The 13,181-nt window shown below is 36.5% G+C and overlaps 1 protein-coding gene across 1 annotated transcript in view; it reads right to left on the bottom strand.

Annotated features, from left to right (window-relative positions):
- LOC142224821 (uncharacterized) overlaps positions 1-13,181 on the bottom strand; it is a 57,501-nt gene that overhangs the window by 1,819 nt on the left and 42,501 nt on the right. The window contains exons 16-18 of the mRNA XM_075294606.1: positions 12,186-12,335; positions 11,652-12,121; positions 10,601-11,596 (exon numbers count right to left, since the gene is read on the bottom strand). Of these exons, the coding sequence (XP_075150721.1) occupies positions 10,601-11,596; positions 11,652-12,121; positions 12,186-12,335 (1,616 nt within the window). The remainder of the gene's footprint in view (positions 1-10,600; positions 11,597-11,651; positions 12,122-12,185; positions 12,336-13,181) is intronic.

Here is a 13,181-nt window from a genome sequence, read left to right on the forward strand (position 1 = left end):
AAGTAACGAGTATTTGATTACAAGTACTCGTTACTGACTAATTTTTTGAGTACTCGTTACTAGTAAATGAATACTCAATATCTCCAATGCCAGTTGTTTTCTTTTGACGCCAAGCAAGTTGTCGGTTTGGAAGTAAAATTCTTGACTTGTTGGAAAATATTAATTCAAGCTTTGGAAAATAGTATAGGATGTCACTAGATGGCGCCAACAAGTATATTTTGTAAAGAATGGGGCCTCTAGGAGACTATGCTATTAATAAAGTTGAAATAAATAAATAAATAAAATCGTATTATCAGTTAAAATGACACGAAAAGGATATATGGCTTCACCTTTGGAGAAAGTGAAAAATGTATCCGATTTCTCAAAAACGTTTGCATATGCAGAATTTTGAATTCGGTGTAGGTGGGAGCTTTAATTTAAAGAATCACATGGATACCAAACTTCCAACTGTTCATTGGAGACAACGTCTCATGCGAATAGTATGAATGAAAATGTTGACTTCAGCTGGTCCAATCCATAGACATTATAATAAATAGATGATCCACTATTCTCTTAAAAAAATGTGTCAGTTAAAAAATTAATTTTCTGACATTTCGTTTTGATTTTTTCGCGCATTTGCTTTTGTGGTGTTCGTAAAGAGCAACGCTGCTCAAAATTAAATTTCGTATTTTCGCGGTTTCGGTCACAATTTTTTGTTCAAATATGAACTTTTAGTATTGTTACGAATTTGATAATTATAGATATAAGTTTATTTAAATTAGTTTCGGTTAATTTAAAATTTCAAATTGTAACGATAAAATTTCGCTATCACTTGTTGGAATCATCTATTCATTTTCTAGTATTTTCCTGAATTTCTTTTATGTTCTTTTGTTTGCTTACCGAAATGTTAGTTCTTACTCTCTCATAGAATAGCAATCCCTTTGCTTTGTTATTCTGCATTCTCATTTCATCTCATTGTCTATTGTCATTGTTGTTGTAGTAATGCGAGCATATATCTATGTGAGTGTGTATGTGTTTGGCAGCCACCAGACGAATAACTTAATGATCGTAGATCCTTCTAGCATTGTCTAAGAATGTTCTGGCGTTGCCAGAATATTGTAGTGCTACCAGAATGTTCTCGTATTGCCACACCGTCATATATAAAAGTGCTCGCATGCTGCTAACGAGTCAGTCTTAATTAAAGCGTCAAACGAATAACTTCAGTGTGAACGAATTGTAAAGTGTGAAGTCATAGTAAATAAATTGTAGATTGTCGTTATTTGGAGGAACTGTGTTTTAATTGTCGGGTAATTAAAAACGCCTAAATATAAAAACGTAACAATTGGTGTCAGAAGTGGGATAACGAAAAAAAAATCTACAATGAAGTTTAATGAGCTTCGAGTGGAAGACTTAAAAAAGGAATTGAGCAAACTGGAGCTGCCGACAACAGGCAATAAGGCCCAGCTTCAAAAGCGTCTACTGGAAGAGTTTGAACGGCGTAATATGGACATTGCGACGCATGAGTTTGATTATAAGGAAGACATTGATGAATCAATACTCGCCAATACAAGCAGTGTAGAAACTCCATCTGTGGCTTCGAGTGTTGTGGATTACACATCAATGCTCAATGTTTTGAGCAAAATGATGGAAGCAAATTCTAGAAAAATGGAAGAAAAATTCGACGAAAATTCTAGAAAAATCATGGATGAGAATTCTAGAAAATTGGAAGAAAAATTCGACGAAAATTCAAAAAAGATGGACGAAAATTCTAGAATTCTCAATGAAAAACTACAACAAATTTCTGAAGGCATGGAAAAACGTGTGGACCATATAGAAAATCAAATTGTGGAATTGGATAAGAAAGTTCTTTCTGTGGATGAGAAAATTATGGTTCATGATGAGAAGTTTCTGCACATCGAGAAAAAAATGTCAGAGCTGGAAATTAAAGGTGGTCCAGTGCGCGTCATCGAGGGCTCAAAAATCAAAACTCCTGTTTTCGATGGCTCAACGTCATTTGATGTCTTCAATTTCCAATTCGAAATGGTTGCTTGTAGAAATTTGTGGAATGACGATGATAAAGCAATTGAACTTCTATTGGCATTAAAGGGCAATGCTGCTGATGTGATACAAAGCATTCCCGCTGCTTCTAGAAATAACTATAATGAAGTAATAGCGGCACTCCAACGCAAGTATGGCGGAGAGCATAAGCAGGACATCTTCAGAATGGAATTGAGAGGAAGAATCCAGAAATCGAACGAAACCCTACAAGATTTCGCAACAGAAGTTGAGCGGCTAGTGCTTTTGACATACCCAGGTGAGAGTCATCCTCTTGTGGACCGCATCAAGATTGAGACCTTCGTCAATGGAATTCGAGACCCAGATATAAAATGTGCAACATATGCGTCACAAAAGGCTACATTCGCTGAAACAGTTACATTCGCACTTGCACAGGAGACTGCAAGATTGCTAGCGCGGCCTCAAATTCACAAGGTACGTAAAGTAGAGACAGAGTGTGACGAACCAAAGTCCGTTATTGAGTCGATGAAAGAGGCCATGAAGCAGGCAATGCAAGAAATGAAGCAAGAGGCAAATAAATCCCGGATCAAATGCTATAACTGTGATAAGCCGGGACATCTAGCTCGAGAATGCAAAGCACGACGCAAACGGTCAAGGTCCACATCACCATCTCCATTAAACAATAGCCATAAGAAGGTGACCCCACAGTCAAGTGAGTCACCTTTAAACTAAATCGAGCTAGTTCAGCGGGGCAAGAGCTGGCTCCCACAGACGATGGCCCCACCATCTCCATAGCAATAGTTCAACAGAAAAATAACAATTTAACTATTGCGGGTGTTATTAATGGCGACAAGCGTACTTTGACGTTGGATACTGGTGCATCAAAATCTATCATTAGATCTGATTTAGTAAAAGGAAAAGTTACACCACTGATTGGAGTCAAGCTACGCACGGCTACAGGGGAACCCGCAACCGTATATGGAAAGGTCGCCGTAAAATTAACTATTGCTAACAAATCCGTTACTTATGATTTCATTGTGGCCGATATAGTAGACGAAGTTATAATTGGAGCGGATTTCATGATTGCTTTTGGCCTCAATCTGGATATGAAGCGTCGTGTAATGACATGGTGCGATGCCGAAATAACGGTAAACGTGGGATACGACGAGAATACACCTGTCAGACGTTTGACAACGAGCCAGTCAGAGTCTATACCACCGAATGCCGAAGCAATTATATGGGTTTCTATGAATGGAGATTGTGAAGTCGGCCAATTGTGGGTTGTTGAACCAGCAGAAAACAAAAGCAACAACATCTTGATAGCAAATGCCCTGGTAACACCGAACGAAGAGAGACTAATACCAGTTCGGGTCTTGAACTTGTCTGACAATCATGAGCAAATTGTAAAATTTTCTGATATTGGAAAATGTACACCAGCCGAGGCAATAGTCAATTTGGAAGGCAACTCATCAAAGACACATGGAGCAGTGAGAAAACACTTAGAAGGGTATTTCGAGGCTTGGACACGTCATCTATCGCCGTCAGAGAGAAATAAAGCCAAGCAATTGTTGTGGAAAAACGCCTCTGCTTTTGCTTCTGAAAAGGGAAATCAAGGAAGAACATCTGTAGTGAAACATGAAATTAAAACCGCAGAAGAAAGGCCCATAAAACAGGCACCACGAAGTGTTCCCCTGGCAAAAAGAGGCGAAGTTCAAAAGCTCATAAAGGAAATGGCGGAGAGTGGAGTGATCGAGCCATCATCAAGTCCTTGGTGTTCCCCAGTTGTGCTGGTCAAAAAGAAAGATGGAAGTACCCGATTCTGCGTGGACTACAGAAAACTGAATGATGCCACCAAAAAGGACAGTTATCCGCTTCCACGCATTGATGACACGTTGGACACACTAGCCGGAACAACATGGTTTTCTACGCTTGATTTGCAGAGTGGATATTGGCAAGTAGAGATCGCCGAGAAAGACAAGGAAAAGACGGCTTTTGGCGTTAATGGCGGTCTCTGGCAATTCAATGTAATGCCGTTCGGGCTCTGCAACGCTCCGGCTACCTTCGAAAGATTGATGGAGCGTGTACTGAAGGGGTTGCACTGGAAGTCGTGCTTGATATACTTGGACGACATCATAGTGATGGGCAAAACATTTGACGAGCACCTTAAGAACTTGAAAGACGTTATCCAGCAATTGTCAGCCGCTGGTCTACGCCTTAACGCAAAGAAATGCTCCCTTTTCCAGCGGGAAGTTAAATACCTGGGTCATCATGTGACTGCAGAGGGCATATCCACCGATGAAGACAAAATCCAAGCTGTCAGAGATTGGCCACGACCCCGAAATCTCCACGAATTAAGAAGTTTCCTTGGGTTATGTACATATTACCGACGATTCGTCCCAAACTTCGCCAGCATCGCCGCTAGTCTCCATAAATTGACGCAAAAAGGTCAGAAGTTCCAGTGGAGCGACGAACAGGAGGATTCATTCCAACATTTAAAAGAACTTCTATGTTCAGCTCCTGTTCTAGCGTATCCTATTCCGGGCGAAAAATTTGTTTTGGATACAGATGCTAGCGCGCATGGTATTGGAGGTGTGCTATCCCAACAGATAGACGGCAAGGAGAAGGTCATCGGATATTTCAGCCGAACGTTGTCCAAGCCCGAAAAGAACTACTGTGTAACGCGACGAGAGCTGCTAGCCGTCATAGAGGGCGTAAAACATTATCATAAATATTTGTATGGACAACACTTCTTGCTCAGGACTGATCACACAGCTCTACGATGGTTGCTCCAATTCAAGAATCCGGAAGCTCAACTGGCACGTTGGATCGAGAGGCTCCAAAGCTATGATTTCAGTATCGAGCATAGAAAAGGTGGAAAACACGGTAACGCTGACGCTTTGTCACGTCGACCTTGCAGTATAGAATGCAAGCACTGCTCGAAAGCTGAACATAAGGAGGAGATTGTTGATATTCGGCTGTTACACATCGAATCTGGAGTGGACTGGCCAACAGAACAGCGTAAAGATCCCATTTTGAACAAAATTATTTCGGCAAAGGAAGAGAACAAGAAGCCCAGTAAGAAAGACATAGCAGCCGAAAGTCCACTTATGAAATCATACTGGGCTCAATGGGATAGTTTAGTTCTAGTCAATGGATCCCTGCAACGTAAATGGGAAAGCGAAGATGGCAAGAGCAGCCGAAATTTGATCATCGTTCCAGATTCCAAAATAAGAGACGTTTTGGCGGAGTTCCATAATGGTCCCAGTGGAGGTCATCTGGGAATAACCAAAACCGCCGAGAAAGTGAAGCAACGATTCTACTGGGTTGGATGCCAGAAATCAATTGCTGAATGGGTAGCCAATTGCGAGAAGTGCATGAAGGCGAAAGGTCCAACAAGGAAAAGTCGAGGTCCTATGCAAGAATATAGACCAGGAGCCCCGTTTGAAAGAATAGCAATGGACGTGGCAGGCCCTTTCCCAGTAAGTGATTCTGGAAACCGTTATGTCCTTGTGGTCATGGATTACTTCAGCAAATGGCCGGAGGTGTATGCAATTCCAAACCAAGAGGCAAAAACGATTGTGGATGTGGTCAACAAAAACTGGATATGTCGCTACGGTGTGCCGTCCGAGATTCACTCAGACCAGGGAAGAAATTTTGAATCGGCCATATTCAAAGAGATGTGTGAATCCCTTGGTATCAAGAAAACGAGGACTACGCCATTACATCCACAATCCGACGGCATGGTAGAAAGGTTTAATCGCACCCTGGAGGAACATCTTCGAAAAGTGGTGGACAACGGCCAGAGGGACTGGGACGAGCATATACCAAAGTTTTTGCTGTCGTATAGATCTGCCATTCATGATTCCACCTCTCGAACACCGGCCAATGTTCTATTCGGAACTGAGTTGAAGTTGCCTGGAGATCTGATATTCGGCGCTAAACCTAATGAGCTCGCCATGGAAGAAAACAGAAACGACATCCCAAACACTTTCGGTGAAGTTCACGAATCAGTGCGCAACAAAATAAAAATGGTCAGCAACAGAATGAAGGCGAGATACGATCGTGCTGTAAATACTGAGGGCTTCCAAGAAGAAGAATTGGTTCTGCTATTTAACCCGCAACGAAAGAAAGGATTGTGTCCTAAACTGCAAACACAGTGGGAAGGCCCATACAAAGTCATCAAGAAGATTAATGATGTTGTATACCGGATTCAGAAGGACGACAGCCCTAGATCGAAGATGAAAGTTGTACATCTGGAACGATTGGCTCCTTACGGAACAGGTTCTGTGCCTGTTCGGGACGAACAGGCTTAAGCGGGAGGCAGTGTTACGAATTTGATAATTATAGATATAAGTTTATTTAAATTAGTTTCCGTTAATTTAAAATTTCAAATTGTAACGATAAAATTTCGCTATCACTTGTTGGAATCATCTATTCATTTTCTAGTATTTTCCTGAATTTCTTTTATGTTCTTTTGTTTGCTTACCGAAATGTTAGTTCTTACTCTCTCATAGAATAGCAATCCCTTTGCTTTGTTATTCTGCATTCTCATTTCATCTCATTGTCTATTGTCATTGTTGTTGTAGTAATGCGAGCATATATCTATGTGAGTGTGTATGTGTTTGGCAGCCACCAGACGAATAACTTAATGATCGTAGATCCTTCTAGCATTGTCTAAGAATGTTCTGGCGTTGCCAGAATATTGTAGTGCTACCAGAATGTTCTCGTATTGCCACACCGTCATATATAAAAGTGCTCGCATGCTGCTAACGAGTCAGTCTTAATTAAAGCGTCAAACGAATAACTTCAGTGTGAACGAATTGTAAAGTGTGAAGTCATAGTAAATAAATTGTAGATTGTCGTTATTTGGAGGAACTGTGTTTTAATTGTCGGGTAATTAAAAACGCCTAAATATAAAAACGTAACAGTATATTCATTTATTTATTTATAAATCCTCTGTTGCATTATAAACGTTCTATTTTTATGTAAAATTGGCAAACTACAAAAAGGAAAACGAAAGAGATTGTAAGTGTGCTCTTATTTTTCTCGTTTATTCTTAATCTTCAGAACTGTCAAACATAGTTTGACACCCATGGCTCATCTATGTATTATAATGTATATGGTCCAATTCAATTGTTTGTTTTATTCAAAAACCGTCGGAAATTTTAAACATTGGATCTCACGATACAAATGATAACTAAATATTTGCATCCACTGTCAATGGTAGAAAATGATGGATTTAATAAGTTTGTAAATTGCAAACATCAGTAATACACAATGCCATCTAGATATACCCTGACGAAAAAAATACCGAATAGTGAATACAAAGTTGGCTCTAAAATGTTGAATCATTTGTGGAAATGTTTTTCTAACGAGACCTATATATCTACAACAGCACATTTATATAACACCAGAATAAAACTGGAGAATGTAATCCGCTTTTCTATACTGTTTTTAAATTTAGAAAGAACAAAATATTAAAAATACCCACAATGTCTTTTTAATTTTTTTTTATAAAAGTAACAAGTAGTAACGAATACTCAATTCAAAAGTAACGAGTAGTCAAAAGTAATCAAAATTTACAACACTAGTTCTATTCCTAGCCATTGACATTTGTTGTTGAGGTATTCACAGTGAATGATTTCCTGCCAAAAACAGATACACTGCAAGAATTGCTTTTGTTCAAAAGAATATAAGTTTAAGGAATATGAATTACCCAGAAAAAATGTGAAAGGTCTCCCTTAGTCATTACTTTTAATGTACATCCAAAAATGCTCTTCTTATATTTTAGTTCACAAGAAGTTCTTTTGAGTTGATGTATAAAAATCGTTGTTGTACGCAGTTTTCACAATAAATTTAAATATTCTGAAATTTACTGTGTATAAATTATAGTAAGGACAAATGAAATTGTGAATATTTCCAATAAATATTTTGAAAAAATGTACCAATATAATTCTCGGCAGACTTGGAATTCGATATATTTGCTAGATTATTAAAAACGTCATCATGTAGAGATAAAAGTCAAAATTTTAAGAACAAATCTATATTTTAGGGATCAAATCTGAAGAACTTTTTTCAAATTAAATTTAAGTTATATCTCGATATAATTGAAAATTACCACTTAACTTGTTTAGGGAGAGTATACGTTTTAGATAATTATCGTTGCATAGTTTTAGGATGTACATGTGTCCGCTTGGAAATAGTGATCACTAGTATAGTATTGGTAGCGTGATTATTTGTTAAGGCACCAATTACATTCGAAATCTTAAATGAATTTAGGATTAAAATTTACCAAATATAGTACAATATAGGGGAAATTAAATGTTAAAGTTATGGTTATTAGTGGCACAAAATTATCACCACTTAGAAAAAGTGGTAAATTTGCCACGCTAACAATTTACAGAAACCGTTACTTTCTGAATTTTTTAAATTTTTATGAATTATAAGTAATTTTTAGTTTTTTTTGTAATATACTCGAATTCTGTAAAAAAAATTAATCTATCTAATCTACGGTGGAGGGTACATAAGATTCGGTCTTGCCAAAGGTACTTTTTTAAAATTTTTGAGAAAGTACAGTGTCATATGCCTAATATAAGTTTTTTTAATCGTATTACGATAACCCCTAGTTTTTGCTTCCTCCTTTTTCCAACAGATAGTTTGCTGCTTTTGCAGAATGTTCTGCTATATCTACTAACAAATTTCTCTGGTTTTAGTAAACATGAAATTCGAAAAATATGCCGTAATCATAGGTTGGTGGGATAAGCATTTTTTTAAATTTTCCTATCCATAAAGTAGGATATCGATTTTTAGAAGACGATTTATAGATTTCGACTACAAAAAACACAAAGTTGTTGGTCAATATAAAAATTCTAGTAAACGTCCAAGATAAATTATATTCGTTTTCTATCATGATCATCAAAATTAACTTCATTATGTATTATGAGTAAAATTGCAATAGACGCTATTAATTTCCCTGCATATGAATAAATGTATAACACACAACAATCTACAGGTGGCTCTTAAAGAGGAATTTCATAAATATAGGCAAATAAAACATCAATAAGAAATTTAGTACGTGGTGTTAGTATGTGGTCTCTAACATGCAAAAATTGTCCATATCGGTCCATAATCATATATAGCCCCCATATTAACAAAGCCCCCATATAAACCTATGGACTAACCGAATTCATTCATCCGAATTCAGTGTTTTGGATGTAAATTAAAAAATTTTGTTATATTTTGTCAAATAAATATTTTTTTTTTAGTTTTTTTTATAATTTTAAATGGATTCTAACGCTTGACCTCAAATATTTTCAAAAATTAACAATTTTTTCAGATTGAATTTAGCATTTTTGTCAAAGTTTAAATGATTAGTACCATTTTAAAAATTCTTACTCTGTTTTTAACCTATTTGAAACAAAAAAAGTTAAAATTACCCATTAAAAGTATGAACAAATCAAGTTATAAAAAATTGAATTAAAAGAACTTCCTGGGTAGTTAAAATAAAGAACATCAATGGGAGTGCATCTCCTGGAAGTGCTTTTAAAGTTGTGCCTTTGGAAGAACTTAAACCAATCGACATCGTAACAACGCTCGGTAAACAAAAAACGAGTGTGGCACAACAATTACCAGCAGTTGGCATTAGCTCAAGAGAATTGAGGGAGTACCAAATAAGAGATTACCAAACTGCTAAGATATGGATAACCAATTTGTGTGATTGCTTTACTACGGTTTTTTTTTTGAGAGACCAACACTCATACTTACAAACACCGACAGTCGTCGGTTGCATTGGATATTGGTTGTTGAATTTTTTACCAATTGGTGTTTTAAGATTGCAAATATTGGTGTTTACTAAATACACTGGTCGGTTGCGGTAGATCGCAGCCGTTCTCTGGTGGAGGGTACATAAGATTCGGCCTGGCCGAACTTACGCCCGTATATACTTGTTATTTTTATTATTATTTTTTCATAAAAACTTGTTAATAATTTATGGGGGATTTTTGTGAGGAATTTTAATATATTAGGGACTTTTGGTTTCGTCCCCAAATTGAGGACATGAGCCAGAAAAATATTGGCAACACTGGTTACAGCTTCCACTTTTTCAGCACACATTTTGCTGTTTTAGCAGACTTTCCATGATGTTACTACTAACAAATTTCTTTGTATATTTTTATTGATTGATTTTATGTGTTTTTTGCCTTAAAAAGCAACCGAGAATATTTTCTGATCAATTTAGAGCATACTATTAATTCGTACTGTAGATCATTCTATCACATTTGATATAAAATGCAAAAATTGCTGTTTTGCTGAATTATAAATATATAACAGTAGACGAGTGTGCGAATTCAGGTTACGTTTTGAGCCAACTGAAAAATATTTGAGCTTACAATTTTTACAAAATAATTTAAGACATATCGTATATTTCTAGTCGGGAGAGGCAATAATTTTATAGTTACTAACTCTATACAAACCTATAAAGTTAAAAGATATGAATTAAAAAAAAGTAAATAAAAGCAAGTCTTAATAATTTTCGTACATTTTTAAAGGCAGCTATAACTAGAAACAAAAAAACGGAAACTGTGCTATATGTATATCGAAAATAGTTTATGTAGCATTATTAGCAATATCAGTAAATTCTGTCTCCGGATTTTGTATAACTTCATGATGTTTCGTTTTTGTCTGATGCAGTCTTAATGAATTACTTTGGGTAAAAGTACTATTACACACGTTGCATTTATATGGTCGTTCGCCCGTATGGGTTCTTTTATGAATATTCAGATCCTTACTTTGCTTGAAGGCCTTTTCACATTGCGTACATTTATAGGGCCTTTCATTGGTATGAATACGCATATGAATTTTCAATTTGTTCGATCTTTTGAAAGCCTTTTCGCATATGGTGCATTTGAATGGAGTCTCGCCTGTGTGTACACGGCGATGTACTTGCACATCGTATAATCTCGCATAAGCTCGACCACAAAAGTCACATTTAAAAGGTTTTTCACCAGTGTGGCGTCTATAGTGGATATCCAGGTTGGATTGACTGCTACATGTTAGACCGCACAGTGTACACAGATAACGTTTCGGTGGTTGTTTTTCCTTTTTAGGTTTACTATTTGGGCCGTGTTTATTCTTAATGTGGGCCATTAGTTTGTATTTATCGCTGTAGGCTCGATTGCACTGGTCACAAACATCTGTTTTTGTTAAATTCCTAGGCTGTATTTGGTGTTCTCTAACAGTTTCATCTTTGTGGAATGTTCTCATATGGGCATACATATTGTAACGACGACTGAACTTAACTGGACAATTGGGACATTGTATTTTCAATTCATCCGGTATATGCGTGTCTTTTTTATGGCGATTCAATTGTATGGAATTGGGGAAAACGCGCTCGCATTCGTCACAACGCACCGGAAGTAATTTATCGTCAATGGGTTCAGGTGGTTCGGGTTCTTCTTCCTCCTCGTCATTGTCGATTGCTGCCTCCTCATTGCTATCTAAGGGATCGTAAGAACTGTTTTCTTCGGGTTTTTTACATTGTTCATTATCCCCACTAATTTGTTCGTCCACAAATGCTGGTTCATTCAAAGCATTGTCGGGAAGACTATGTAGAGAAAAATGAATATCAAGGCGATTGAATAGTATAAGTTATAACTTACAATTCTTGAGCATCGTCTTCATTTTCTGATTCAGATTTTATGGAAACGTCAACTTCTGCCGCAGCCACATTTTTATACGCCTGAGTTTCTTGAGTGTCTGAGTCACTGGTGTCGGCCGGTGCTGGAAATTGTTTGCTAAAATCATCACTTGAACTTGAGCAATGGGAATTTTGGTCCACCTTCTCTTCTTTTGAGAGCGGATACGATATACCCTCTATTATGTCTTCCACTTTTTCGTCTTCCTCTTTAATATAGGGCTTTTCAATTTTACCGCTTGCCACATCCCCCTCTTTCAAAGGTTTTTCGTATGGATCATCTTCTTCTGGTCTCTGTGTAAACTTTAAGAACTCTTTATTGCATTTACGAACTTGTTTAATGAAAGTATATGAGTCTCGTATCTTTTTACAACAGGTGCAACATATGCCCTGTGATGGTGATTTATTATTGCCTTTGCCATCGTCCGCTTCAATCTGTTGGAAGTAATACGAATGTATCTTATAGATGCAATATTACGATACAATTCGAAATTCTTACCTCAACATTGGCTATAAATTTCAATAGTTCCACATACGTTTTGCCAGCTTTCAATAATTTGGGCTTTGTGCTTAACAATTTTAAATTTACATTGGTTTTTAAACAAGTTCGACATGTTTTGTTTTTATGGACGCTCATCCTGTAGGATTTTTATTTATTTTAGTTAATTGTTGTTCTATTCCTAGCCATTGACATTTGTTGTTGAGGTATTCACAGTGAATGATTTCCTGCCAAAAACAGATACACTGCAAGAATTGCTTTTGTTCAAAAGAATATAACCCAGCAAAAACTAGGTAACCACATATCATTGCAATTGGCATTACCAGGAGTAAAGCTGTTATTACACGTTGCAGTACATTGCGGTGAGTTATAATGACTAACTTGTAATGACAAAAAAAAAAAAAAATACTTCTCGGTAATTTTTGAATTGTTATTTTGAATTGTTATTTGGTTGTTAATGACTTAATAAAATGGAATAAATGACGGTACCATTAGATATAATTATTCACATAATTGAGCATTTACTTAAAAAATCAAAAAGAATATGTAATAATGTAACGTTAATGCTGATGATTTTTCCGTTAAGAAATTTTTATCACAAATAATTCATAATAATTGTGTTTTAAATAAATGACGTTATCATATTATGTTTTAAATAAATGTTTTCTTATACCTCATTCATATTACACTTCCAAAATGCACTTAAACTAGATTTCAAATGCCATTTGCCTTATAAAAAAAGGGGCTTAAAATCCTTAATATTTTCGAGATTTGGTTGCCTGAATAAGTGGCTATTTTGCAAGCTTTGGTGTATCTACGAATAAGTGATTACGTATTAGGTGATTATATGCTTTAAAAACACTACTTATTTCATTGCCGAAAGTATGCCTGGGGAGAAGTACTTTCCTCGTAGGACATGCGTATATAAATGTAATCCGGAGCGATGCCAATTAATAAGTGGTTATTCATTTTTAAACAGGCTTACCTACAAGATTA

Source organism: Haematobia irritans, chromosome 1 (assembly GCF_050003625.1).
Source record: "Haematobia irritans isolate KBUSLIRL chromosome 1, ASM5000362v1, whole genome shotgun sequence".
Lineage (NCBI taxonomy): Eukaryota > Metazoa > Arthropoda > Insecta > Diptera > Muscidae > Haematobia > Haematobia irritans.